The 17253-nt window shown below is 43.5% G+C and overlaps 1 protein-coding gene across 1 annotated transcript in view; it reads left to right on the forward strand.

Annotated features, from left to right (window-relative positions):
- The window catches only part of GANC (glucosidase alpha, neutral C), a 42553-nt gene continuing 25300 nt past the window's right edge, over positions 1–17253 (forward strand). Inside the window, exons 1-7 of the mRNA XM_065403192.1 lie at positions 1–29; positions 6086–6148; positions 7614–7722; positions 9689–9816; positions 10410–10594; positions 12418–12455; positions 16519–16585. Coding sequence (XP_065259264.1) covers positions 1–29; positions 6086–6148; positions 7614–7722; positions 9689–9816; positions 10410–10594; positions 12418–12455; positions 16519–16585 — 619 coding nt within the window. The remainder of the gene's footprint in view (positions 30–6085; positions 6149–7613; positions 7723–9688; positions 9817–10409; positions 10595–12417; positions 12456–16518; positions 16586–17253) is intronic.

The following is a 17253-nucleotide window of genomic DNA, read 5'->3' on the forward strand; positions in this document are numbered from 1 at the left end:
ATGGAACCAGCTAAGGAAGAAGAAAGCAGGTAAAACACAAATAATTGTGCAATTGCTACCTACACATCTGAGCTGACAGGATAGTGCTTGGCTGGGGAGGGAGGGGAGAAAAAGGCACTTTTTCTTCCAGCACACTCTTTCCTCATTTTCAATTTTACTTTGCAAACTTAACGGCTGTCATCATTTGAGGACATCGTTTCTTTAACATACAATAAGAAAAGTTATGGGTCAAATATTTACAGAATAATATTGAGAAGGCACTGAAAATAGCAGGCAAACATTATTAGCAAACAACATAATGAGAAATAACTTGACACTCAGATTTGTAAAAGCCTACCTTTTTCCATGTTGATGTCTAAATATATTGAATATGTATAAAGTATGTTTGGTGACCAAATTGGTCTACTTTCATGGAATTGACACATAGAATGGTACAGCCCTTGCCCCAGTAGTTTATAATCCAATTTTATATGATACCCCATTTCGTCACATTACAAAGAATGAGAAGTGGATGGGGTGGAAAAGGTCAAGGGTGACAGCAATCAGATTGTGCAGTTATTCAGTTTAGGCATGTGCATCTCTAGGTGATTAATTTTAAGAGTTGGGTTGTTGTCCAAACTTTTGAGTGCTTGACTTTGCAACCTAAAGAACGTTCTTTTAACATAGGTATTTTGTATGTAATTTCCTAGGTGGGTTTTTTTTTTTTTTTTTTTGGTTTTTGTTTTTAAGGAAAAAGGTAAAAACAAATTTTGTTATGTGTAGCTGTGCAGTGAGGCAGACTGGCCTCCCTCTAGTCCTAAGAGGGAGGAACCCTTACATCAGGGGCTCTCAAAGTGGGGGTCTTGACCCGTAAAGGGGTCACAAGGTTATTCTGTGGGGGGGTCTCAAGCTATCATCCTCCACCCCCAAAGCTCGCTTTGCTGCCAGCATTTATAATAGCGTTTAATATTTTAAAAATTGTGTATTTAATTTATATGGGGGGAGTCAGACTCAGAGGCTTGCTGTGTGAAAGGGGTCACCAATACAAAGTTTGAGAACCACTGCCTTATACTCTTCCTGGTGGGCACAGCTAACCCAACCCCACCTCCCTTGCAGGAAGTGCAGGGGCGAGGCAGGAAGTATAAGAGTAGGGCCCTGCAGCTCAGTTACAGGCAGATTCCTTACTAGAGTGTTGAACCCTCAGTAAGGTCCAGGACCAACCACACAGTAGACCGGCACTCTACAGTCCCAGGAGATGGAAGACATTGGGGAGATACCAGAGGAAGGGCTGTGAGCCAGAGTCTGGCAGTGACAGAGCAGCGTCAGCAGAAGTGGGTGGCAAGTAGCACAGGGAAACCAGACCTGGGTACAGTTGTGCTGTCAGGACATGATGCAGTGATTTTGTGTTCCCTTGCTGACACCATGGTGTGATCACCTGCCATGGCTAGGGCACTGGGCTGGGACCTGGTGGAGCAGGTCTCCCAACCCCCCCCCCGGTTACTGGCGCCCACGTGAGGCTTGCTGCATCCTTACTTTAGGCCAGGAAGCCTGCCCCAGATTGTTGTTGATTTCCTCCACCAGGAGGCCGAGAACTATAGATTATTTGCTTGTTCAAGCCCAGACTCTTGTTGCTTGCCCCAGCCAGGAGGCTGTGGGCCATATTCAGCCTGCACTCAGGAGGCCTGAACCCTATTCTATCCAGGGGCCCGGGCTACCAGCTGACAGGCTGAGTCCTCCATTGGAGATTGGAAGTACAGAGTGGGCAGTGCCACGACCACAAGTCAGGCCTCCCCGACAAAATGCAGCTGACCTACTGACTCCTCCACACACAGCCCGAAGGGAGCGCCCTGACCCAAGAGGGAGGAACCCTTGCAAGCTGGAAGAATCTTTCCCTCATGCATCGACATCAGGGTTTGAACCAGAACAAATCAGTATAGACTTCTACCACTTGAGCTAAAGAACTAAGGGCTAGACTATCAAAGGGGACTTAGATGTTCCAGCTCCTAGGGATCTGCCTCCCAATGGAATTTACTGGGCCAGGCCCACCTTAGGTGCCCATGCCTTCTGTGGGGACAGTTAGGCACCTAAGAAGGGGATTTACAGAAGCCAGCAAGGAGTCACCAAAGCTATCCAGCAGTAACACACAGAGGAAAGCAGGGGGGCTAAGGACCTATGTCCATAAAGGGACTTAAGCGTCAACCTCCCACAGATCTAGGCCTTTGGTACCCAACTAACGGGGCAGAGGAAGGAGCCTACTGCCACTGAGGATTCAGAGCTGTGAGCCTTCTCCTGGAGATAGGCACAGAAGCCCTTTCTCAGGGGGGACAGAGACCAACCCTCAACCAGTTATAGCCAATAGGTCATTCACCTGGGATATAGGAAACTTGGATTCAAGTCTGTGCTCTAAAACAGGCAGAGGGAGGATTCAAACTTGGGTCTTCTACATCCTAGATGGGTGCCCTAACCACAGGGTATACAAACACATCCACTAGCCTGAAAAAGTCCTGACCTGCTCATCCCAGCTTTCATTTGTGGGGTTAGGAGTGCTCTGAGCATGCCTACAGGATCTGGCTCCACAGGGAGATAAGTGGGGAAAGTCTAGTTTGAGAAGCCTGCTGGGGTTTAGGCGTGAGCTAGGGTGCTGAGCAGCTCTGCTGTGTCAGGACACAGGCAGTTTTGTGTATGCCCACAAGCAGAAATTTAGGCCCCTACAGGTTTAGGTGGCAGCTGCTTGGTGGTCAGTGGTGCCTAAATTTTGGATTTAGGGATTTTTGGATTTAGGCACCCAAAGAAGCAGTTACATCCCTGAATCCCTTTGTGAATCTAGTCCTACAATAGCTGGCAGCAGAAGATTACTTCTTGGCAGGAAGGAGATGGGCTGCTTGAACCACCTGCCAGGCCTGGAAGTGTTTGGAAGGAGAGCAGCTAGTTTTTCTGCCACCCCCAGCTCCAGAGGTGGGGAAGCTGGACTGTTGGGGCCATTTGCTGAGTCTGCAGGGGATGTGAATGGGGGGATCCCAGGCCAAGCTCTTTCCCCACACCCCTACTATAGCTGCTGTAGCAGATCCTAGAGATTTAATTCCCAGTACAGTATGTGCTGCCCCAGCTGCTTTGGTGGTGGCATGAGCCTGGCACTTTAGAATGTTTGTGTTATTTTGACATGCTGCCAGAATTTTCCTGAGGAATGAGAGCAAGAGAAGAGAAATGGTGATTTTCTAAAGTTTATATCTCAGCAACATCTGAATATTTCATGGCTGTCATGGAGCATCAGACCCTAGAGGAGGGGGCCCTTGCCCCCTCTCAGAGACTGCAGCCCTTCACCTTCTGGGAGGCAACGCCTAGCAGCCAAAGTCAATTGTCCAGGGCCGTTGTCTCAGGTACTAGCACCCTGTATTCATTGTATCTGGCAATAGCGCTTAATCCCTCAGGCAGCTGCCATAACCCATAGTAGGTGCTGGAAAGGGTAGGGGGACCCAGGCCCACCCTACTCTGCCGAGTCCGACCCAGGGCCCTGTAGAACCAGTAGTCCTGATTTCAGATTCAGGCTCCTATCTCAACAAACAGATTCCCTGGGCCACTTCCTACCCTTGATTCCAGCTCCAGCAGTTCCCCCAGGGGCAGTAGCCACCTGTCTCCCTCTGTCTCCAGTTGATTGGGGTCCTGCAGTAGACTTAGTGTGTTCAGCCTCTGCAGTCTGGGGACTTCCCAGCAGGAGCTCACGGCCTGCATCCACTCACCTCCTCAGGAAGGCCATACTGAGCTGAGCTGCTTCCTTTTATACCCTACGACCAGCTGGAGCATGCTCAGCAAGGGTGAGGAAGCATGGCCTCTTGAACCCCCAGTAAGTGGTTAACCCCTGTTGGGCCAGTACGGCGTTAATACACCCGATCATAATGGGACAAAGAAAAAGCACTTCTCTACCCATCTGAAGAAGTGAGGTTTTTACCCACGGAAGCTTATGCCCAAATAAATCTGTTAGTCTTTAAGGTGCCACCAGACTCCTTGTTGTTTCTCTACCCTGAGGTTTCTCTCCCTGTGGAAATCCAAAGACTACTGCAAAAAATGGACGTGTTCAAACTTCTCAAAAAAAGGTCAAAAGAATCTTTTATAATGAAACATTTTAAGCCTAAATACAGGGGTCACTGCCAACTCTCTCTATAAAGATACAGATTAATTAATACATTTGCCATTGTATTTGTTTATTTCAACCAGCAGTTAGGGCTTGATTCAGGAATCACTTGTAGTTCTCTGGCCTATATTATGTAGTAGGTCAGACTTGATCATAATGGTCCCCTCTGATTTACAATGTATGAATCCATGAATTGACTATAATATTGTTTATGATCAGGCCATAGTTGAATATATTGCATGTATCTGCAATTTTATATGTTGCATGTATAAGCACGGCCATCCTGAGTCAGACCAATGGTCCATTTAGCCTAGTATCCTGTCTCTAGCAGTGGCTATTACTTGAGTTTCCAGGGGAGTGTACAGAACAGGGTAGTTGAAGTGATTCATCCCTGTTTTCCCCTCCCAGCTTCTGGCAGTCAGAGGTATAGGCTCATCTCGAGTATGTGTTTGCATCCCTGACCATCTTGGCTAATAGCCATTGATGGACCTATCCGCCTTGAATTAATCCAATTCTTTTTTGAACCCAGTTATACTTTTGGCCATCACAACATCATATGGCAATGAGTTCCACAGGTTAATTGTGCATTGCATGAAAAAATACTTCCTCGTATTTGTATTAAACCTGCTGCCTGCTTTTTTTGTCAGGTGACCCCTGATTTTTATACTGTGGAAAAGGAAAATAACTCTACTTTTTTCCACACTATTCATAGACCTTGGTCATATTCCCCCTTAATTGTCTCTTTTTTAAGTTAAGTAACCCTAAGCATTATGATATTTTCTGTCTTATTTTCTATCCCTTTCCTAATATTTCCTAGGATTCTGTTAGTCTTTTTGATCACTGCTACACATTGAGCTGACATTTTTCAGAAATAAAATATAAATAAATATATGGAGATATACCTATCTCATAGAACTAGAAGGGACCCTGAAACGTCATTGAGTCCAGCCCCCTGCCTTCACTAGCAGGACCAAGTACTGATTTTGCCTCAGATCCCTAAGTGGCCCCCTCAAGGATTGAACTCATAACTCTGGGTTTAGCAGACCAATACTCAAACCACTGAGCTATCCCTCCCCCCCAACTAGCTGAAGTTGTCGGATGTATGTTTTATAAGTGGCAGTTATTACATATTGACAACAAATGAGATCAAAATCTGTTGGAAGATGTAAGGCACTTCTGTTTTTAGAATGGTCAGAACTACTGGCCTTATTTTCCCCTGGATAACATAGGTATTTAGTTATTAATTAGCCATTAATTAAAGCACAGTACTTAATTACTGGCATCTATTTTTCTGAATTCTTTGGGCTCAGCTATGATACTTTAGAGGGCTGACTCACACAACCCAAGTTGTGTTATCTGGAAACTTTTGGCCTGTTCTTAAAAGGGTTGATCATCTGTGAGTGAGAGTTGCATGTGCTCAGTACCTACTAGGATCAGACCCATTATGCCTTTGGGAAGAATAATTACTTCCAGAGATAATGGGGAAGCACACAATGGTTGAGCAGTAGAATTTATTACATCTCTTCAACAGGCATAGCCAGCACTCCCCTCACCCTGCCAGCTGTAGGGGAGGCAAGAGAAGGCATTCCTGAGTTTCTCCCTCTCCATTCCCACCTCTAGAAGTGGACCATGAACTGAGTCACTGAGACTGCTGTAGGACAACTCACCTCAAATTGCAGGACCCCCAAGTAGTTATTTATGCTAATAGTCAGCTCTTTTAGTCACTGATTTAATGATTTTTGTCTAAATATCAAGGTATTAAATGGAAATCATTTAGTACTCAAAACCATAAGAATAATTCATTTATTTCAGTACGAAAGCTCAAAATGGTTCAGTTCCAATACTCTTTGCATTTCAATGCTATGTAAACTGTAAGCATTTTCTTTAATCCCCCTGCTCTTGTGCAGGGGCTGTCATTATATGATCATTTAGCAGGTGTTTAGAAAACAGACTTCTTAAACAATCTGTTTTCTTTAGTGTTCAAGATGAGGCTGTGGACAAAAGCAACTTTAAGAACTGCAACCACATTGCTTTCTACAGGTAAGGATGTGGGCTCCAACCTAAGTGTATTTTTCACACACAGCATGATTTATTTATTTCATTATATTACATGGACATCTATAACAAGGATTCTAAATAAGGGAGGTGTTGGTTTTTTTAAAGCCAACAATATTGAAGTTAAAACAAAAAATAAATTACAGTTCATAACCATACCTTAGTTTAAAGCAACCAAAGAATACACAAAGTTTGAGAATGAATACGACTTTAAAGGAGAACTTTCCACTCAACAGCAATACTATTTTTGGAAATAATTAGTATATTCTAAATAGAAATGGGGTCAGACTAAAATCTCAAATGCAGGATCATCTCGTCCTCCCCCAAAATTCCAGAAAAAATCTGAATTTGAATCTCTATATCTTAACAAGCACCTATACTATTTACATTTGGATAAGATTGTAGGGGGGTTGTTTTCAGGTTATTGTTCTTCTGTGGCCCAAAATGGCAGAAATTTCACAGAGATCAATTGTTCTCCTGAGATTTCTGCCCTTTGGGGCCAAAGTTTTATAAGACTAACTCAGAGGATTTCAGTGGTGCTGAACCTGAACTATAGCCATAGTTTAACATCAAACCTGAACTCCATGCCCTATTATTCTGATGAAATTACTCCAAATATAAACAGTCCCTTCTCCTATATCTACCTGGAATACATTTTCCAACTATTATCTGATTTTATGTGGAGAAAAGCAGTTGTACCAATTAGTCAATTACACATCTGACTAAGGTTTTAATCTTACATGTTTGTTTCTCTTCTGCAGCAAATTCCATCCTAAAGGCCTAATTATGCACAGCAGGATAGCTTTTCTTGATTAGTAGTTTTTATGTTAGGTCCCCTCTTGGTCATGCTTTTAAAGACACCATTTTTAAATGAGTCTATATTTCTCCATAGTATTCTAATCTATACAAAATACAGATAAATCATGCATACATACACACAAGGGAATTGCTTCACCCACCAGTGAAATGCAGTAGCTATTTACCAGGGCATCTGAAGCCAGGAATATGACAGGAAGTGAAGTAAACTTTATCCATTTTAAACTGTCTTCAGGAGGAAGTTAAGGAGGCAGAATATGATTGCCTAACTTGGAATTTGGCCAGGGCACTTGGGTTAACCCTATTATTGCAAAAACAGTTGTACTGATATTTTTAGTGATTATGAACTCAAAAAACTCTCTTTTGTAACTCATACACATGATATATTTATAAACTTTTCAGGACAGGAACTATGTCTTTATCTATCTTTGTACGACACCAGACACAGCCCGAACCTAGTCCTGGTCAGGGCTTCCAGGTGCTATAAATAATTAATAATAATGTCTTAACATAATGAAAAATGCAAGAGAGAGTTATCCTACTCAGTAAACAATTCCTATTTAATGTAGTATTCCCTAACATCATGTAAACCATGACATTTATAGAGGCCAACAACAATTCTCTGTCTTTGCAGGCGTCAGAAACTTCTGCATCCTGGGAAGTCCTTGTATCAAGCATTGTTGGATTCGGTTACATTATGCAATGATAGTGTCAAACTCCAAATAATTAATGAGAAGAATAAGGTAAGATCTCACACACTAAGGGAGGCAATGGTAAAAGATGAGACTGTGAATTGGGAAACTGAGTCCTTTCTCTACTGACTCTCTTTAAAATGAGACTGATAATATTTGCCCACATTTGTAAAGTCATTTGAGATCCTTGGATGTAGGTAGTTCTGTGATATAATGCAAAATATTATCATCACAAAGATGTCCTTTATTTTACAGATAATTTATATGAATATAAAGAGAGGCTCATTTAAAGAAATTAATTTTTTTTTTTTTAGTTTCAGTGACAATACAAAAAACCTAAACAAACGTCTTTTTACCTGAAAAAGGTTTTTTAGATTTAGGGCTTTCTCCCCCATTCCAAAATAACAAATTAAAGTCTGCCCTAATGGAATGAGAGCAAGGTGATTATCACTTCAAAAGTTTTTTTCTCTTACTTAATTGGCCTCTCAGAGTTGGTAAGACAACTCCCACCTGTTCATGCTCTCTGTATGTGTGTATATATATCTCCTCAATATATGTTCCACTCTATATGCATCCGAAGAAGTGGGCTGTAGCCCACGAAAGCTTATGCTCTAATAAACTTGTTAGCCTCTAAGGTGCCACAAGTACTCCTGTTCTTTTTGTGATTTCCTTTGTGTGTTGTAGTGCATGCCAATTGAAAAACTTTAGCTATAATGAAAACTCCTGTAGTTTTCAAAATAATAATTTTGCATCCTATAACATTTTGTCTGGAAAGTTTTCCTTCTCAAAATTTTACAAATAAGGAAGTTAAATGAGCAAAGACATTTGCTATCTCATGGTTCTAGTGATTTCCTATACGAAAGATCCAGGATCAGCCAAATTCAGCCTCTCACACTAATAGGAGCATAAGTCTAGTCTATTAAGTTAGCATTGTAAGCTCTTAGGGTGAGGAACAGCCTTACAAGAATCCCTACAGTCTGATAGAAGGAATGACAGTGACATTCCTCCTCACCTACAAGAGATTGATGGCCAACATTCCAGGTGTCATCCTAGAAAAGAGGGGGGGGGGGAGGAGGAATGCCATTGTGAAGATCTTCAAGGTTCCTGCATGTAGCAGACACTACACGGTGGGGGGAAAAGGAGTTATTTGGGATGAGATAGAGTTATGTGGCTTACACTCCACTTTACATACCTCTGAATTACCAAGTTTACAAAGACCAAGCATAGACCTACTGGGTAGGTAATTCTACAACTTTTTTTTTTATTTTATTTCCCACTGTGCAGCTCTAACAGTGTAAGCACCACTGGGAGTACTACTGTAGATAGGGCATTGACATTTTTAGCACCATGCCACCTAACCCTGCCCACAGCAGTTCTCAACGACACAGCAATAAAAATGCCTGAGCCTCAAGCCTTGTCGACACTAGTCAGGGCCGGCTCCAGGCACCAGCTTGGCAAGCAGGTGCTTGGGGCGGCCACTCCGGAGAGGGGCGGCAGATCCAGCTATTCGGCGGCAATTCGGCGGACGGTCCCTCACTCCCGCTCGGAGTGAAGGACCTTCCGCCAAATTGCCACCGCAGATCGCGATCGCGTCTTTTTTTTTTTTTTTTTTTTTGGCTGCTTGGGGCGGCCAAAACCCTGGAGCCGGCCCTGACACTAGTGCTCTGGCTGTTGTTGGTATTGGTGGAGACAATAGTGGCAATTTCCTGAAAAATGCTAAACAAAGCCTCCAGCTTGGCTGTTTTTAAAAAATTCAGTCCAGTTTCACTTACAAACTAAGAATATTTGTTTCTTAAAAACAGTGAAATAGACCTATCTGGTTAAAATTCAAATACATAGTGACTGTGTGCAGTTTTGGGCCTACTAAACTATGCTGGATCAGAAGGCAGACATAGATTTTTTTCAGAAAATAAATGTCTGATGATATGAGATCCAGAATTTCTGAATTAAAATATAAATCGATGCCTTTATCACAGTGTAGCACTAGCTGCTACTGTACCTGTTTGTTTATTCCCAGGTTCCTCTCCTAGTGGAAATTTATGCAATAGAAGGCAACATTTTCAGGCTTAAAATTGATGAGGTATCTCCTCTCAAATCAAGGTATGAAGTCCCTGATGTTCTCATAAAAGAACCTACCACTCAGAGGTAAGCTCTGGAAGGTGATATAGTCTCTTAATTGCTTATACCCCTTTCCCCTCAACTGTGTGTTCTCGTCCCTCTCATTTGAGTACAATTGTATTTACCCTCATGAATATCAGGAACTTATAGGAATAGAAAAAAAGCAATTGGCTTATGAAGGTGAATTTGTGCCTAAGGATAAATGTTGCGCATTGAGAAAGATGATATCGCCTCATATGTGAAACCTGTAACTATATGAGCCAGCCAGAAAGTGGGCTAGAGACCTTAGTATGCATCATTTTGACCTAATGTGTAGTCTAGTTGTATTGAGAAAATAAAAACTATTGAGAATGTTGAAGGAAACTTTGTAGCCAGCTATTGCACTGTTCAGTCTGTGGGCCAGATCCAGGAGTCCTTAGTGCTTATTCAGAACCCACAGTTATTTAAGAGAATGGAGTTTTGCTTCAATAGCAGTTTCAAGATTTGGCTTTATGTTACACAATTATCCTTATATTATCTTTTGTCTAATTTGTCTAATTTTTTGTTTATCTACAATTATCTAAAACCTATGGAAATCCATTACCTTTTTTTTTTTTTTTTTTTTTTTTTTAATTTGCCAGGCTCTCTATAGCCCAGAAGGAGGCAGGTATTCTGGTACTGACATGTGCCAGTGAGGACCGCAAGCTTCATATCACAGCAAATCCATTCCAGATAGAACTAGAGTCCAAGGGTGAGACCGTACTGAGCGTGAACACCAATGGCCTGTTGTACTTTGAGCATCTACAACCGCCACCCCAAAACAGGTGTGAAATCTCCATATCCCACAGTGCAGTGTTTGTGATGCTGCTGAAAATAAACCAACAAGAATTCAGATCAGCAAAAATATGCAGTGCCACCATTTGTAATGCTACTATCTACATGCAATACTCTTGGCTCTGACATTCAGAAAAGTACCAGCACAACAACTAAGGACAGACTCTGCTCTGACTTACTCCCTGTGAGACCCCACTGAAGTCAGGACAGAATTTGATCCTGTGAGGACACATCCATCCTCTCGCTGATTGAGGGCACCCCAAACATTGAAGCCTGGGTTCTCCCTTTGCTCACTCAACTAGAGCAGTGGTTCTCAACTAGGGGTATGTGTACCCTTGGGGGTATGTAAAGGTCTTCCGGGGGTACATCAGCTGATCTTGATATTTGCCTAGTTTTATTACAGGCTACATGAAAAGCACTAGCGAAATCAGTACAAACTAAAATTTCATACAGACAATGACTTGTTTATACTGCTCTATATACCAGGGGTGGCCAAACTGCGGCTCTGCGTAAAAGTACGGTTCTTGGAGCCCCCCACAACCTCCCCCGCCCATTCTTCACCTACCAGACTGTTTGGGGGGAGCTTGGAGCTTCTGACCTGTGGTAGGGCTCGGGGCTTCAGCCCCGCAGGAGGCACCTGTTGTGGGGCTGAAGCCCTGAGACCCCCCCAATCCCGCAGGGCAGAAGCCCCGAGCCCCAGCAGGCACGGCCCGGCTGTCAGTCTTTTGAAGATTGTCATATTCAGCTCAGAGGGTTAGTAAGTTTGGCCACCTCTGCTACATACTATACACTGAAATGTAAGTACAATATTTATATTCCAATTGATTTATTTTATAATTATACAGTAAAAATGAGAAAGTGAGAAATTTTTCAGTCATAGTGTGCGGTGACACTTTTGAATTTTTATGTCTCATTTTGTAAGCAAGTAGTTTTTAAGTGAGGTGTAACCTGGGGGTACACAAGACAAATCAGACTCCTGAACAGGGTACAGTAGTCTGGAAAGGTTGAGAGCCACCCAACAAGATCATTTGCCAAAGGCGCTCTCATCTCCTTGAATCTTTGATGAAGGGATTTTGGACCAGTTTAACTTAAAGCTGTTTGAACCCATTCTTTCTGCCTCTTTATCCTATTTATGGGCCAATTCTATAAGATGCTGAGCACCCTTAATTCCCCTTGACTTTACTGGGGATTTGAGGGTGCCCACTATCTCATTTGATCAGGTCCTTAATTTTATCTACTTATCCTCATTATAGCTGAACCTGCTCTTTATGAAGGCATCATTCATCATATAGCTGCAATATTTAGCACTCCAGCCCTGTTGCAAAATACTGGAAGAATGAGGGGTCATAAAGTAGGGGAGTTGGGAATGTGGGGCCATTCCACAGAGCTGAGAAAGCAATGTGGTAGGTAACTCTACCCTAGGGAAAATAATTACTTTAAAAAAATACTTGTAATTGACAGAGAGCCCTCTGCATGACAGAACACACACAAATATCTAGTCTGAAAAGCTTCTCTGCGGGGATAAAGAGGGGGAAATGCTGACATTATTAGAAGTGACTGTAGAAACCCCAGGAACCAGTTGAACAGAATAACCCAAACTAGCTCTGGTTTGGAAAGAAGATCACTGTAAGAAATTAAATACCAAAATCACTTGTCAACTACAGATCTCAACACACATGATTGCTTTTCAGAAAAGTCAAAAGCTAAAAGTTCCAGATATTGTAGGAGGTGTTGTAGTTTTTAAAGTTTTCTATCTGAAATCCTCTCAATTAACTGGTTATTTCTGCTCATTTGTTTTCATTAGCAAAACTACAGCACAAAAGGAAGAGGACACATCAATTGGCTCCTCTCAGGTAACCCAAGCTTGGTTTGATTCTGGCATTAGTACCCTGTGGGAAGGATGGATCAGTTGTCATGATTACAAACTCTGTGTTTGTATGGCATGGGCTAGTGTTATGGCAGGGGTTTCCAAACAGCCAAACTGAGGCCACACTGGCAACTTGCCAGGAGTCTGAGGCCCACGTTTCACCTGTATAAAATTGTGTTAAATAGGCCAGAGGCATATTCTCAGGCACATACATCCCTGGTACTGTTACAGGATTCTCTTTGAAGAGAGACTTAGTACTGGCAGTGGATAAAGACACACATCTTTTTCTGAGTAGGCTGTGTTAGTACAATGTGTGCAGATTCATAGATTCTAGGACTGGAAGGGACCTCGAGAGGCCATCGAGTCCAGTCCCCTGCCCTCATGGCAGGACCAAATACTGTCTAGACCATCCCTGATAGACATTTATCTAACCTACTCTTAAATAGAGGGCTGTTTGCTCCACCATGTTGTTATAATTGACAAGAGGAGAGGCTAGAGGAAGTTCTACCTGTATCCTACCTTGGAACCCATTCCAGGTCAACCTTAGATGTAGACCAATAAGAGGGCTCCTAGGATGTCATAGGAGGTCAGAATTGGTGTAGGAGGGTGTGACATTACCCAGAGTACAAATCTGGACTGATGAATAGCTGTGTCCCTTCAGTTCTCAAACTTGGGGTGTCTTTTATACTGCTTTGCTGTGACAGCTACCACTCTTAGGGTACGTCTATACTTACCCACTGGTTCGGCGGCAAGAAATCGATCCCAGAAGATCGATTGATCACATCTTGTCTAGACGCGATAAATCAATCCCGGAAGTGCTCGCCGTCGACACCGGTAATCCTGCTCTGCGAGAGGAGTAGGCGGAGTTGACGGGGGAGCTTGCCTGCCGCGTGTGGACCCGCAGTAAGTACCTTTAAGTTCGAACTAAGATACTTCGACTTCAGCTACGTTATTCACGTAGCTGAAGTTGCATATCTTAGTTCGAACTGGGGGCTTAGTGTGGACCAGCCCTTGGTCTGCTCAACACAGCCTCCAGCATGTAAATCACTCCCACCTATATTGTATGAGTGCTATGGCCAGCCACTCTTGAATCAAACTGCAGAGCAACACCAGCAAATTTCCAGTCCCAGACTTACCCCAGAAATGTGCATCTTGTACTGCCCAGTACTCTCCTGGACAATACACGCTCATATGAAGTCTGTCATTTATTAATAGAAAATGATATGCCCAAATCTTATTACCCCAAATGGAGTTTCCCAAACACACTGGTTTAGGTAAAACAACAAAACAAATTTATTAAGTACAGAAAGATAGATTTTAGGTGATTACAAGTAATAAGGAATAAAAGTCAGAAATGGTTACAAGGAAATAAAAGGTAAAGTGCAACTAACATCTAACTTAACAAGTTAAGTGAATACAAAGCAAAAGTCTCTCACCCCATGTTCCAGCAGCCTTACTGGCTGAACCTCTTTCAGTCAGGATCTCTTTCCCAGTCCAATGACACTTCCTTTGTTTTTCAGGTGTTGATGATGCCCTGGGTAGAGAGCAAGGGAGAGATGATTTGGGAGAGATGATCTCCCCTTATAGCCTTTTCTCTTGTGCAACAGTCATCTCCAGTTGAGTTTCAGTAGACAGAAAGTCTGTGGGGGCAGGAACCTCAGGATGCTTCTTTGTCAAAATGTAGGGTTTTTTAGCCCACATCCCCTCTCCTGCCAAAGAGTGTCCACTCAGGTGATGGTCCACTTAATCTCATTGACACCTGGCCGAGGACTTGGCTAGCCTTTTGTCTCTGGGGAACTGGTTTCTGACTGCCCTCCAGAACATGTTAGAACCTATCTTAATATCATGCAGTAGAATCTTACAACTGTATATACAATGTTGCCATGCATATTTTACCAAGACAATAATCAGGAAAGCATGAGTTTTCAAATGATACCTTACAAAGTATGCTTTGTACAAAATTTATCATAGTCTTGTAAAAGGGGTGAACATAAGGGAACAAACTGTCACAGAGGGCAAGCTCATTTTATGCTGAAGTGAGTGTGAAAAAGAAAACCAGAAAGAATATTGCAAAAAGATTAAATTCAAGGAGATTGGATAGTAGGGCACAGGGCTCAAGAATTGAGGGAGGCCATTAACAAGCTCAAGACTCCTATAAGGGTTGGAGACTCTCGGAGGCTTATCCATTGCCTGGCTTGTCCTGGGAGCTCAGGATCAAATATGCTGAAATAGTATCTGTATTGCTTTGTGAGTTTTCAAGATCTTTTATTGCAGCACCAAGTCAAGTGTTGTCAGGGCCGGCTCTGGCTTTTTTGCCGCCCTAGGCAAAAAAACCACCCGCCGCCCAGCGCGGCAGGGGAGGGCACCGAGCCCGGCCGCGGGCCCGCAATCCCCGACCGGCCGGAGCGCCGGGGGGAGGGCGGCGAGCCTGCCGCGGCTCCGCTCTCCCCAGCAGCCAGAGCGCCGGGAGCAGGGTGGAGAGCCCGGCCGGGGCTCTCCGCTCTCCCCGGTGGCCAAAGCGCCGGGGGGGAGGGCGGCGAGCCCGGCCGGGGCCCCGCTCTCCCCGATCGGCCGGAGCGCCGGGGGGAGGGCGGCGAGCCCGCTGCGGCTCCGCTCTCCCCGGCGGCCGGAGCACCGTGGGGAGGGCGGCGAGCCCAGTCGCGGCCCCGCTCTCGGGCCAGAGCCCCGCGCCGCGCCGCCCCCCTCCAGGCGCCGCCCCAAGCACATGCTTGGTGGGCTGGTGCCTGGAGCCGGCCCTGAGTGTTGTCCTTGTGTAAGGCATTTGACTTGGTACCGCACATTTTGATTAAAAAACTAGAATGTAGAATTAACTTGGCACACATTAAATGGATTAAAAGCTGGCTAACTGATAGGTCTCAAAATGTAACTATAAATGGGGAATCATGATCAAGCAGCTGTGTTTCCAGTGGTAAGGCTAGGTTCTTGGCTCTACATTATTTAATGACCTTACCTTCAATGACCTGGAAAAAAACCTCAGGTCATCACCAATAAAGTTTGCAGATGATGCACAAATTGAGGAAGTGGCAAATAATGAAGAGGGCAGGTCACTGGATCAGAGCAATCTGGATCACTTGGTAAATGTATATATCTAGGAACAAAGAACATAGGCCATATTTAGAGGATGGGGGACTCCATCCTGGGAAGCAGTGACTCTGAAAAAGATTTGGGGTGGGGGTATGGTGGATAATCAGCTGAACATGAGCTCCCAGTGTGATGGTGTGGCCCAAGATGCTAATTCAATCCTGGAGATGCATAAACGGGGATCTTGCTTAGGAGCACAGAGTTTATTTTACCCCTATGTTTGGCACTTGTGCGACTACTACTGGAATACTGTGTCCGGTTCTGGTGTCCATAATTCAAGACGAATAAACAGGAGAGGATTCAGAGAGGAGCCACAAGAATGATTAAAGGATTAGAAAACATGTCTTATAGTGATAGACTCAAAGAGGACAATCTAGCTTAACAAGGAACAGGTTAAGGTGGTGACTTGATTAGTCTGTAAGTATCTAGACAGGGAACAAATATTTAACAGGCTTTTCAATCTAGCAGAGAAAGGTATAACACGATCCAATGGCTGGAAGCTGAAGCTAGACACATTCAGACAGGTAATAAGGTGGACATTTTTAACAATGAGAGTAATTAACCATTGGAACAATTTACCGAGGGTTGTGGTGGATGTATTTTTTTAAAGCTATGCTCAAGGCATTATTTCAGGGAAGTTCTATGGCCTGTGTTGCATCAGGAGCTCAGACTAGATGATTACAATTGTCCCTTCTGGCCTTGGAATCTATGCTGCTCTTTTGTGCTGCAGCGGAGCACAGTAGTGTTCCACCAGAGCATCCGTTCTTCAAGGTTCACAGGCCTGGCCCAAACCTGAAGTGTTTTTTGGCCCACATTCCACCTATGTTCAACAACATATCAAGTAAATAATGCATCTCAAGAGAATACATGTGTATCACTCATAAATAAAATGTTCTGTAAACAAGCACAGTTGGCTAAGTTAGATTTGCTTATTTTTATACATGTAGGAAAATCAAGAGGATCTGGGTCTCTGGCAGGAGGAATTTGGCAGTTTTTTAGACATCAAAGCTAATGGTAAGATTAAGCCTAGAATTGAAAACAACTTTACCAGTTTGCATAAGTATGTGCTCATTCATATTTCTATCTGCCTTTTTGTTTAACTACTTAATGGTTATGCATCTCACTCTTTTTCTCCTACTGGAAGGCTCAAAGGATACATTAATAATAAATATTATTAATGGACTATAGACCTCTCTAGGTCACTGTTCATTACTAATTTAGGCTGGAATTGAACTAAATTCATAACAACCTATTGTGTTCTACATGAAATGAATGGGTTAACTCAATCCATTTCCTAATGGGCCAGGCTCTGCATGACATAAAACATTATCACATAAACCTTTATCACAGTGGGCACTAAGCTAGCAGACCCAATAGAGAGGCCGACAATTGATTGGGCCTGCGGTGCAATCCACAAAGGTACTTAGGTGCCCAAGTCCTATTTTTAGGCACCACTGTGATCCACAAAACTCTCACTCAGCTGCCACCTATCCCTGTGGATGCCTAAGTTTTTGCCTCTGGGCATGCATGCTGAAGCCTAACACTAGGTGCCGGGTGCCTATCTTCTGCCTGAGTATGCGCACTGCTGCCTCATGATAGCCGTCCAGATGTCTGTCTCCTGTGTAAGCCCCAGAGCAATTCACAAACTGGGAAAGAGAGATATTCAGCTGTCTAAGTCCCGT

This window comes from Emys orbicularis, chromosome 4 (assembly GCF_028017835.1).
Source record: "Emys orbicularis isolate rEmyOrb1 chromosome 4, rEmyOrb1.hap1, whole genome shotgun sequence".
NCBI lineage: Eukaryota > Metazoa > Chordata > Testudines > Emydidae > Emys > Emys orbicularis.